Source organism: Cyprinus carpio, chromosome B5 (genome assembly GCF_018340385.1).
Source record: "Cyprinus carpio isolate SPL01 chromosome B5, ASM1834038v1, whole genome shotgun sequence".
NCBI classification, from domain to species: Eukaryota; Metazoa; Chordata; class Actinopteri; order Cypriniformes; family Cyprinidae; genus Cyprinus; species Cyprinus carpio.
This window is the reverse complement of record NC_056601.1, coordinates 29,135,396-29,147,714: the sequence shown is the minus strand read 5'-3', so window position 1 is coordinate 29,147,714 and position 12,319 is coordinate 29,135,396. Positions and strand designations below refer to the sequence as shown.

Genomic DNA, 12,319 nt, shown 5'->3' with positions numbered 1-12,319 from the left:
GTTTCATGTAACTCGTATGCAGGCTTTTTGCAAGTGCAGTGCTGTACCAGGTGTGCTATCAAGCAAGCTTACTGTGTCAGAACAGCCAAACATAAAGAGCTGGCTATGTGATGCAAACATCAAAATGAGTTAATTTTCAAATCATGCACTATGGTAAAAATGTGTTTTAATAAAAAATCTACACCTGGATTTATAATGTTTGAGTAAATGAACAAAAATTGTTGGTCTTTTACTGTCACTAGTGTTAGTTTCAACTGAAAACTGCAGTGATCTTTATGCATAGGCCTGTTTTTGAGAAAAATAAAATAAAATAAAAATGTAGATAGAGGCATAGTGTACTTCCCAAAAAGTTGTCTGTGAGTACACAAATGCTTGACTTGAGATGTTTGCCATTGTCTGTTGTTGTTGAACTGTAACTTGGATTGGAAGAAACTGATGTAAAGTGAAAAGAGAAAAGTTCCTGTCAAGATGGGAAATGGGTTGTATTTCCCTGTAAGTAGTGCGGGTACTTTTTGAGAATTAGATTGAGAGTCTTGGCCAAGTCCTTGCTGAACCCTCACTAGCGTATACTTACAAATTCTCACTGAAGAAGGAACTGCAAAAATGAGCTTCGGTTTTGTGATAATCTATTTTTACACTTTTCTTCTGCGTGGCTTGAATTCCTGTAAGACTGACTAAGCATTTGTGACAGAATTTTTATTTTTTTTTTCTATGGGACATCCAACAGCTGTTGTAGTTGCCTGAGCCTGGCAGAGTTTTGTGAGATGAGGACTTGGAAATGGTTGTAGCCTTCAGATGATATCCCAACACACCGACTTCTGGGGAGATGCTGAGATAATGTTCTCCTAGTGTGCCATGTTTCTTGACAGTGAATGTTTAGCCAGAAGCATTGGCAGACATTTAAAGTCAAGAAGGGAGAATTTTCCCTCAGCCATTTGGACCGATATTGTTTCTAGCAGAGAAATATGCTGTTGAAATGCAGTTAAATCTGTCAGCATGTCAGAAGAATGTTGTGTCCGTCATGGCTTGTCATTGACCAAATGAAGAGCACACAGTAATTCTACAGAAGGTTAAATTTAAGACTCTTTAAAGGTCATGTTTCACCATGCCAATCCAAACATTAGCTGCTTTTTGCCATTGCCCGCCTGACTAAACAATTGGGTGCCGGATTGACCTCTTGCATTATTGCCACTCCTAAGGGCCCCAGCGTAGTAATTACAGTCCATCTCAAAATGTCAGCGAGAAGGGCAGAGCTCAACAATGCTTTACTCTCACAACTGTTAACTATTCCTCTCTCTTACAAGCGCTTATTTAAAGAAATGTGTCACAAGGTGTGAACGAGCGGATTGCGACTTCACCCACCAGTGCTAATTTACCACTGTAATGAGCATGCAGTGATGCATGATTATCAGGCAATTATATTTGGTTACCATGCAAACAGGGTGCATCATGGGACATCATTAAAGACAGAGAAAAACAGCATCACAGAAAGAGAGCTCTGTTTTCCAAATGGCAGCCATTACTGTAACACCGGCCCGTTTGTTTCCGATTTCCATGAATATTAAAAGGCTCTCTGTTCTTATGCCTGGAGTGTCATCTGGCATTACAAATTGAGATTCAGTTTCATTTCTAGTCAAAAATAAATGATGATTACCATCAGATGAAGTTCTTGGAGTGTAAGTAAGAATTTATTTAATTGTTGATTGATTTATCCAAGCTCCCTTAACGAACTGAGAGGAGGTGGGTTAGATTGAGCATCCCTGTGAGAGGAGAGACTAATGATCGATGACCAATGATCAACCACATTCCCTGAGTGGAGTGCCTGTGTGTTAATGTTTATGCACTCTCATGCCAGAATTCAGCCTGGGTATTACCTTTACACCTGTTTTTTTTTTGGAGTAGCAATTTATATATATATATTTGTCTTATTAAAATTAGCTCTGTTTAACAGTAGTTGGTTCTAATTTAAAAATGTGGACCCCTTAAGGCCATGTCCACACATACACGGGTATTTTTATAAACTGAATTTTTCCTTCTTATTTATTTAATAATCAAATGAAGGGTATAATTTATTATAATAAATTAATATAATTTATGAAGCTATGAGAACACATTTTGTGCACAAAGAAAACAACAACAAAAATAATTTATTAAACAATTCTTTATAATTCTAAACAATTATATTTCAACAATGTCCTTACTGCATTTCTGGGCCTAGAATGTGGTCGATTCATTGCTGTGTATGCAGGATCAGAAAGCTCTCGGATTTAATAAAAAAATCAAAATTTGTGTCCTGAAGATGATCAAAGATCTTACGGGTTTGGAGTGACATGGGGGTGAGTAATTAATTACAGAATTAGCATTTTTGGGTGAACTATCCCTTTAATAGCAGCGCAGTGTCTAACACCATTATGGTATTGGTATTTAAAGTGCACAAAGAATAGTGATGCTAACTCAATCTAGAGGACTACTAAATCCCTCAATTGAATTATGATCAACAAAAATGTGACATCATCATGGTACATCCAGGAATCTCCGGAGTCCTTGATAATTCGTCATCCAGAATATCCTATACCCGGAAATCTCTGTTCGATGCATGTGACTCATGATCTTAAATTACTGCAGAGCATCTCCATATATCCCAATAGTGGTTCCTTTTTTATTTTTAAATGTGTTGTTACCATAAACTTGCCTTCATTAATGCTAAGGGAATTAAATCACTTCATTAACTATGAACTTGATTTCTGCAAGAAGTGAACTTGAGCCTTTAACGCTCACTTAGATTTTCCCTCCCTATTGTCCAATGTGTGTAATGAGGTTACGTCTGTTGGAATGATGTCCATGTCTCTGGGGTGCTGTGCGTTCCGGACGACTCTCACTAACTCTTTGCTAATACCCAACCGTAAGTCCAAGGGACAGCCAAATTGCTGGACAAATCTGCCCTTTATGCAAAGTCAGAGCCAGAAGGAACAGACAGACATAGAGAGAAGGGTGGAGGGGAGGGTGAACAGATCAACTGGACATATTGTGCTCTGTGTGTGCTGAGAGGGGGTGGATGCACAGCTTGAGTCAGTATTAAAGGCCACGGTGACACCCGCGTGGAAGATTCTTACTCAATTTTCTCTGCCTAAGTGTAATCAGGTCAGAGGAACCAACTGGAATCCAGAATATTCTTTCAGTCTAAGCGGACTTATTCGTATGAGCTCAAGGTTTAATTTAAAATTTATTTTGAATTTCACATCAAGCCGGATAAAAAGGATTGAAATTGATATCAAGTTTGATTATGAACAATTATGCTGCATCAAATTTGGACCTCTCAGTCAGTTTAAGGAAAGAGCAGCTCACCAAGTCAGCATTTCAGGTTTTGGTACAGAGTTGTTTTTCTTCTGGTCTTTGAAGGCCATAATTGGACAAAACTTTTACTGGGGTTCTCTCCTCAATCTCTCCCTTCAGATCTGTCAGTCTAAAAGCTGATGTCTCTTTTAAAACCCAAGGAAAAACAGCCTTTATGGTCAAATAAAAGTCTCCCCTAAGAGGTAATGAAAAAGAGAGGAAACAGAGACAAAAAAAGGAGACAGGCGGGGTATCCGACTCTGATTCGCGATAGGACTGAAGTGGGAGGAGGCAGATGGTACAACACATGGCACTTAAACATCATACTGTGTGAAGAGACGGCAGCATGCAGCTCTCGGCACAGGCATCCAGTTCGACTCTAATAAGCCCGCTCGCATGTCAGAGTCACCCAGAGATCCCTGTGGGTAACAGAGCTTCCCATCTTCCTACATCCCAACACAGGAGTCCCAGACTGAACCAGATGCCAGAGCGCCTGCATGTATCTTTCTGTCCTTAGCTCTGTTCCAAAACCTAGTCAGCTGCCTACATAGGCAGCTGCTTTCTGTTGCAGTAACCCTAATCGAAACGGAACCTCATTCCTTTCACACATTTAAAAAAAAAAAAAATCTAGCTGGTTATAGCTATCCTCCCTGTATGATCAGTTCACAACTATCCAAAAAACGACAGATTGGTGTCTGATTGGCTTTTACAGCAAATCCCTGCACCACACTTTTCACGCAATGTGCACAGGAGATTCAACCATAGACCCTTTCAAGGTTCTCTCATATTTGTAAGCCTCCGGGCATCTATTTCATGCATGCAGGGCAAAATCCTGTCTCAAAAACTTCTTGCCAAACTCAAATTTAAATAACATTTTAAATCAGCAATAAAATCGGACATGAACTTCTGCTTAAATGCTGTTGCTTACAATTGAATAGCTTAATTTCTCCTACCAATGTGCAAGGGCTGTTGCAATTACAGGTCTCAGATTTCAACTGAATCTAGATTACCTAATAGCCATGCAAAAAAAAAACATGCAAACACTTCACCAGTTGGTTCTTTCATCTAGAAGGCGGGACTTGTATTGCAAGACCTTTCATATTGTGCATTGCAGTTTGTACCATTCATAGCAAAATGAGTGAACTCTTTTGGGTTTATTTCAACAGAGTTTGGCGTTAGCATGTTGCTAAACTGACACTGCAATATTTTAGTAAGCATACAAATTTAGGAATTGTGTCCTTTTTTAATTAGAAGTTTGCCACAGTGCAATCTGGGATTGCCCTCTGCTCAAATTTACACTTGCATACTCTTGTGTGTGTGCATCATATTATAAGCTTACAAGATATGTCCTTTTACTTATGCGGCATGTGTTTTGTATGCCTTTCCATGTGATTTTTGCCAGAGAGATAAATGAAGTCAGTGCCTCTGATGTTGATGTCGACTTTGCCAGCTTTGGGAGTTGTTTTCCTAGGCGCAGATGGTAGGAACAGAGCGAAGCAGGTGCTGGGTGAGGTTCGTCGGTGTTGTTTTTTATCCCAGAGTTTGTCCTAATGGCATGGCTTCCTCTGCTGTGATCACCTGGTGAACAGACGATGGGGATGATTTTTACTGGCCGTCCATGTTGCTAGAGGTGTGATTTAGTTTATCTGCCCCGCTGTGAGACACTTTACTCTGGTAAATGTCTCATCATTAAAATGTAATGAGAACTAGATTTAGGGAGTGTTGCTTGCTACTGCCACAAGGCTAATGTGTCTAAATGGTTTTCAGTATGTCAATAAATGTTTGCTAATTTGTTCTGAATTATTATTTTGTTGCTCCTCTGGGTGGTTGCTAGAGTGTTGTGAAAATGTTTTTGAGCATCTCCATTATTCACCATACAGTTTTTTTTTTTTTTTTTTATCCTACACCTGACTTTGGGGGCTGGGTTTAAAAGGATGTTTTTGAAAATATAGTGCATTTGAACCGAAAGAGATTAATATTTAATAAAATGCTTACATGCTGTTCATATTCTGTTATTTTTCATCTGAGTATTTTTATCTGAGTTCTCCTAATACTGTGCTTTGATTGTTTGAGCTGCAGGTTGTGTATTGTGCATCTCCGTAATGGAATGCCTCAAAAGTTATTACTAATATGCCAGATGGTCTCAGAAGTCTGTCATGCATTATGGTTTTGTTTATTCTTCATTATCTTTTAAACAGAATATTACTGGATGTCTGGAGACCTCGTGTTGCCTAGCCAGATGCTTGCTTGGGTGGTGGCATGTTTGGTGCATGAAATTAAAAACAAAATCAAACAAAAAAATAATAATTAAAAAAACACCACTTACTGTGTACTGATGTTTGAACATATTCATTTTTCTTGGAAAAAAAAAAAGGTGCTGTGGTGGTATAGCATGGTGTAGTTACTGTATGGTGATACCATGGTTCTTAAGTTATGGTTTTTCATAATACTCCAATGTAATTCAAAGGCTAAAAAAAGGGTGTTAACATGGTACAATGTCCAAAACTCATCCCATTTGATCTGAGATATTAAGCAATATAATTGCCCATTTTCTGTTGTTCTGCCATTATCCATAGCATTAAAAAAGAGACAGAAAGAAACTTTTTTTTTTCTGCACAGCTTGACTTTTTTTATCTGGTGTAGAGTTTCCATTTTCATTCATAATATTTGCCAACCTGCCCCATTGTTTTCAAACTTAAGACAACAGACAATGTGCACAGAGACTCCCAGGAGTGTTTGAAAGTTTAAAGAATGGCTTAGCCTCTCTCATTTTTCTGCATTTAACTTTAAGGGAAGTTTACTTTCAGTGGCTGAGCTCCTGCTGGAGATTAATGAACACATTTGGTTGGGGCTGCATTGTTCCCATCGAAAATGCCCATCTACAGCACTATGATTTATGGACAGCCGGCAGTGCATGAGCTGTAATTTGAGAGGGGTTTGTTTTTCCTCATGAAGATGGAATTTTAAAATTCTGAGATTAATAACACCACTCATTTTATTTTATATAGTACTGCAGGAAAGAATATAGAGGGTAGATAGGAGCGGAAGGTACAGAGCACAGATTTTAGCCTTTGGATACCATGTGCAATAGCTGTGAGACTAGTGTGTGTGTTCAGAGGTTTTTAGTCATTGATGTCACTTCCTGCATTAATTGTGACTGTAATGGATCTGTGCATAAATTCAGCATAAAATGTGTAGGCGAGTACTATATCAAAACATTTGATCAGCAGTTGCTGAATATTCATCTTGAGTAGGTCAGCTTCTGATCCTCATTTTCTTCCTCTGCTTTGATATGCTGTGTGGCTCACATTGTTAAATTAACGCAGTGCACATTCTCATAGGAAAGAAAAATCTCAAATGAGAGCTCTATGATATCTTCATTCTCTCTCTCTCTCTCTCTCTCTCTCTCTCTCTCTTTAATGAGAATAATGGAAAGCAAATTGAGAGTGTTTTTTTTTTTTTCCCTGAAGGCTCTGGCTTCTTAGATGTTTCTTGTGAGAAAAAAAAAAAAAAAAAAGGTTTTGGATGTGTTTCCTTTAGAGTTTCTGAAGATCTCAGTGTCTCAAAATGAACTCAGAGGGATTTTCTTTCCACCAGCACAAGCAATATATAAACCTCAAAAGCCAGTTTTGGGCCCTGGGACATTGGACGGGCACTGTACCCCCATTGGGGTGTTCGTGGAGTCATGGTTGTAATGTATGATATATATATATAAATATATATATATATATATATATATATATATATATATATATATATATATATATATATATATATATATATATATATATATATATATATATATATATATATATATATAAAGCATTCGCTGAGCAAAAACATTTTATATACAATTCCATGTCACACTAGTTTTGAGAGGAACTCTCATGAAAATGCATGGCACAGAACAGAATGCACTATCACTTAGTATTCATTTCTTTGTTTGAAATAATGTTTCATGTTTAGGGTAATTAAAATATTATGCTGTTCACGTTATCTGTCAGCTCAGTACCACTATTTTTAACACAGCTGCAGATTTAAGAGTATTACACACAAACGGTTCAAGAGAGAGGAAACCTTTGATGTCCCAGACACGCCATGAAATGAGACAAACCATGCAGCAATGAATCTTCAGTTGTTTTATATGTATTGCACCTTTGGGCCAGACACTAGAGCTGGAGAAGTAACAAGCAAAGCTCAGTGGCTCCTTACAAGACAGTGAAACAAGAGCATTGTTTGAAGTATGTGGCCATGCATCATGTATTACTGTAGTTTACCAAATACATTCTTAATTCTGTGCCTCTTGCTTACCTATCAAGAAAGACTTAGCCACGCTAAAGCATGACTGTTCAATTGAAGGCCAATAGCAACTACTAATCAGGCTAGTACAGCTCCTATTTACATGCATGGGGAGATACCAACACCTCCGAAAGTTTACGAACTTTGACATGTCAAATTACTATAAAACCTGACAAAATTAAATGAATGAATATCAGGTTGGTCCAGGTTATGCCAACATGTATTCTAGAGTTAGGACTAGCATGAAGTTCAACAAGTTGATCAAGTAGGACATTGTCACAGATCAACATGCTTGTTTTGGGTTACCAATACTGCTCTTGAAGGGACACTGTCCTGCCTAATCCTAATTAAACAAACTTGCCTAGAAGTTTCTAGTGAATTTAAAGACAATAAGCTTGTTTGAGATGCATCAGTGCTGCGCAAAAGCGATCAGTGTATGACATCAAAGTACTAAGAGAGCAGTTCAAAAGAATAAAGAGTCGTCTGCTCCTCATTTGCTCTTGTGGTACTTTGGTGTCATACGCCGATTGGTCTGCACAAAGCTGATGCATCTTGAACAAGCCTAGCAAGACAGAGATTCAGGTGTGCTGAATTAGTGTTGGAGCTAAATTCTGCAGGATTGTGACCCTACAGGAACAATTCTTGGCATATGACTTCAACAACATTCTTGTCAACCTATCTGTGCCCTCTGATTTAAAAAGGTAATAAATGGTTAGGGTTTGGTTTGAGTTAGGGTTAGGACAGCAGTGTTGTTCCAGGTCAAAAAAAAAAAAAAAAACACAAAAAAAAGATGTTGATTTAGGAGCACCTACCTTATGGGAAATCCTGGTTACCACTATCCCTCAGATTTTATTTCTAACCCTATTAAAACACACCTGAACCAGTTCTTCTGGATTTCTAGAAACTTCCTGGCAAGTGTGTTGGGGCAGGTTGGAGATAACCTCTAGGGCCCAGTTTCACAGACGGGGCTTACCTTAAACCAGGACTAGGCCTTAGTTAAATAAAAAACAAAAACAAACAAAAAAACAAAAAAAAAACAAGATATTTAAGCAGCTTTTATAAAAATAACAGAAAATGTTAAAGTTATGCATCTTAAGACAGAACAATGGTACTTACATATTTTAAGACATGTCAGAGAAATATATTTTCAGTTGAGACAGCTCAAACATGCATTTTAGTCTGGGACTAGCCTTAAGCCTTATCTGTGAACCCGGGTGGTAGGGGTCTTCTAGGAGCAGGATTATTCACCCCTGTCCTACAGCCTCCTGGAATGCTCCCATCAATTTTTAGATCAGTGTCTCCTCATAGAGTCTTGAGCAGTTACATAGTTCATGGTTGTAATTTTAGAATCATTCATGGTGGGAAAGTTCTGATGTTTCTCTCTCGTCTTTTCTCTTCCAGGGTGGTCTGATTGCTCTTCTGTTACTTATCCTACTCTTCACGCTGGTACTCTACACCCGTCAGCGCTGGTGCAGGCGTCGTCGTGCCCCTCAGAAGAGTGCAAGCACTGAGGCCACACATGAGATTCACTACATCCCCTCTGTTCTTTTGGGCCCTACGCATAGTAGGGACAGCTTCCGTGGGCCCAGACCCCTCCAGCACAGCTCCGTTATTGGTATGCCTATCCGTGAGACGCCCATCCTCGACGACTGTGACTGTGAAGAGGACGAGCAGCCTGGACATCTGCTAGATGGGAAAGCACATCTAGAAGATGACTTGTGCAGCCAGGGGACCCACAGTGTGGATAGCCTTGGGAAAGGGATGGGAGAGGCCAACCACAAACACAGTCTGGATAACAGAGGTGAGAGCTTCATCGTTAATGTGGCACAGTCTGTTGTATATAGGTTTCAAAAGGTACATTTATGAGAATAAATGTGGACAGTTGAGATGTTAAGATCTGATCCTATAGACAATTTAGTTGTTTGTTGATCTATCCCTGAGTAGGAGAATGGTCAAGTTTTATTTTCCATGACCTAGCATGATTTGCCAGGAAGAGGTTTCTGGAATGACATTAACATTTTAGGGTTAGATTTAGGAATTGGGTTTGGGAGTACCTGGATTAGGGACTAATCGTTTTATTAGATTTTAAAGCTATGAGAACTATGTATCACGCTCAAGCTTATGTTGTGAGTTGTTCCATTCCTTCCTTATCATCACAGATAAAGTTTTCTCTTAATCCTTGAAGCCACATGCAGACCAGAAACTGAGGTAACCAATAATCATAAGCAGTCCCTGTTTCAAAACTGTCCGGTGTACATTAAATCAAAGTTCATATTATCTTCAGAGTGCTGGTAAAGTGCTTTCTCCATTGTTAGAGCATGCTAATGATAGCTGTGTTGGATTTTTTCCCCCTATCATCTCTTTCAAGTGACACTGATGTGGCACATTTGAGCATATCTAGGGGGTTGATGTGAAGTCACCTGCCAACCGTTGGCTAAGTATAGCCATTGACCTGAATTCATTGTAATTCATAGACTGAGAGAACCAGGCAGGAGAGAGAGACCCATTGACTCTTAGTTGATGAGTTGGTTAGATTTCCGTCCCAGGAGAGAATAGTCAAGGCCAAAGTGTCATATTACAAGACGTATATTCAATATGGACTTAAGAAGTTCTGTCTTTGGTTTTGAATAGTGCTAACCAGATCTATTGTTCGTTTGTTTTTGTTTTTTTCATTCATTTAATAATATATGGATATTGTTTTATCCATCTATTCTCTGTGTTCAGTAAATATAGAATGCCACATTTGATAGTTAGCCTGCAGTGATTTTATTTTTCATGGTAAAGCAAAACATTAATTTATTACTTTAAAACAAAACAATATTTGTCTTGTTTATAAATTTCTCTGCTTCCGAGAATTGCACCCAGTTTGATTTGTCAGTAACAGAGACATATAACAGTTGTTTAACAACATAGATTAATTGTGTTTTGCATTTTATTTAGTCATTAGTTGTGATTACTGTCTTGATGCACTGCAATTCATAACAGAGAGTCCTCATTGTCATTGGGGGAAGAAGGAAACAATAAAACCTTAGCACTGAGGGCTGATTAAAGCTGATGAGGGTGCTTGAATCATCAAATTTGGCCTCATGTTATGTAGATCACAAATGGTAGAAAGGTCACATTGATGGGGTAACGCCTTCAACTCTACAATGGTTTTATTTAAGAATGTAATGAGCTTTTCTTGTAAAATTTAAACAGTTAAATATTCTCCATTTGTCAATGGTGACCTCAGCAACTGCTGAATTAATCAGTCCTAAGATATAAGAGATGTAGAAATATGATGATGTGATATTTAAGGAGGGTCTGAAATTGTTATTTCTGTTTCTGTAAGCCTGTAAAGCAACTGGTAAATTGCTACAATGAAGTGATGTTAATTAGTTAACACAACATTCATAATAAATGAATAAATTAATAAATCAGGATGAAAATAAGTATTATATTTTAAGATTCAATTCAATTCAATTCAAGTTTATTTGTATAGAGTTTTTTGAATGCCTGGACCCGCCACAGCATATTTACAGAAAATTAAGTTTCTACATTATTTAGTAGTAGCTTATCAGTGGTGACTGTCATTTCATGTGCATATAGCAGAAATGTTCAGAAAAATAAATAAAAAGACGTAAAAAAACAGACGATTAACACTATTAACAGCAATTATGCAATCAAACTTATAGCAAAATGTGGTAGTTCTGTATGTTGTCTCTGGGTTAGCATCATCTGAGGTCCTCTGAGGGGCTGGCATCATCTCTTCTCAGGTGTTCTGGATCCAGACTGGAGCTTGTGTAAATCCTAGTTACCACGGGATGTAAATCCCGTGGCAAAGCAGAGAAACAAATAGAGACATAATTAGCGTAGCTGCTGTTCCAGCCAAGTAAAATTAATTTGTTTAACCCAAGCTAAAGAATAATAATGCACATTTGATCAGATATAACTGCAGTCCAAAATTATGAGATGCATTATTTGAATGCTTGGCCAAAGAGGTGTGTTTTTAATCTAGATTTAAACAGAGAGAGTGTGTCTGAGCCCCGAAGATTATCAGGAAGGCTATTCCAGAGTTTGGGAGCCAAATGCGAAAAAGCTCTACCTCCTTTAGTGGACTTTGCTATCCTAGGTACTATCAAAAGTCCAGCGTTTTGTGACCTTAGGGAGCGTGATGGGTTGTAGCGTGGTAGAAGACTAGTTAGGTACGCAGGAGCTAAGCCATTAAGGGCCTTATAAGTAAGTAATAATATTTTGTAACTGATACGGAACTTAATAGGTAGGCAGTGCAGAGACTGTAGTATTGGGGTAATATGATCATATTTTCTTGACCTGGTAAGGACTCTAGCTGCTGCATTTTGGACTACCTGTAGCTTGTTTATTGAGGATGCAGGACAACCACCTAGCAGTGCATTACAATAGTCCAGTCTAGAGGTCATGAATGCATGAACTAGCTTTTCTGCATCAAAAACAGGTAACATGTTTCGTAGCTTGGCAGTGTTTCTAAGATGGAAGAATGCTGTTTTTGTAACATGGGAAATATGATTTTCAAAAGACAAGTTACTGTCTAATATAACACCCAGATTTTTTACAGTAGAGGAAGTAACAGTACATCCGTCTAGTTGCAAATTGTAATCTACGAGATTCTGTGTAATGTTTTCTGGTCCAATAAGTAATATCTCTGTCTTATCTGAATTTAATAGGAGAA

General features: G+C 38.2%; 1 protein-coding gene across 1 annotated transcript in view; it reads left to right on the top strand.

Annotated features, from left to right (window-relative positions):
• Positions 1 to 12,319, top strand: part of LOC109081198 (astrotactin-2-like) — a 418,824-nt gene that overhangs the window by 54,353 nt on the left and 352,152 nt on the right. Inside the window, 1 exon segment of the mRNA XM_042723440.1 lies at positions 9,034 to 9,433. Within this exon segment, the coding sequence (XP_042579374.1) occupies positions 9,034 to 9,433 (400 nt within the window).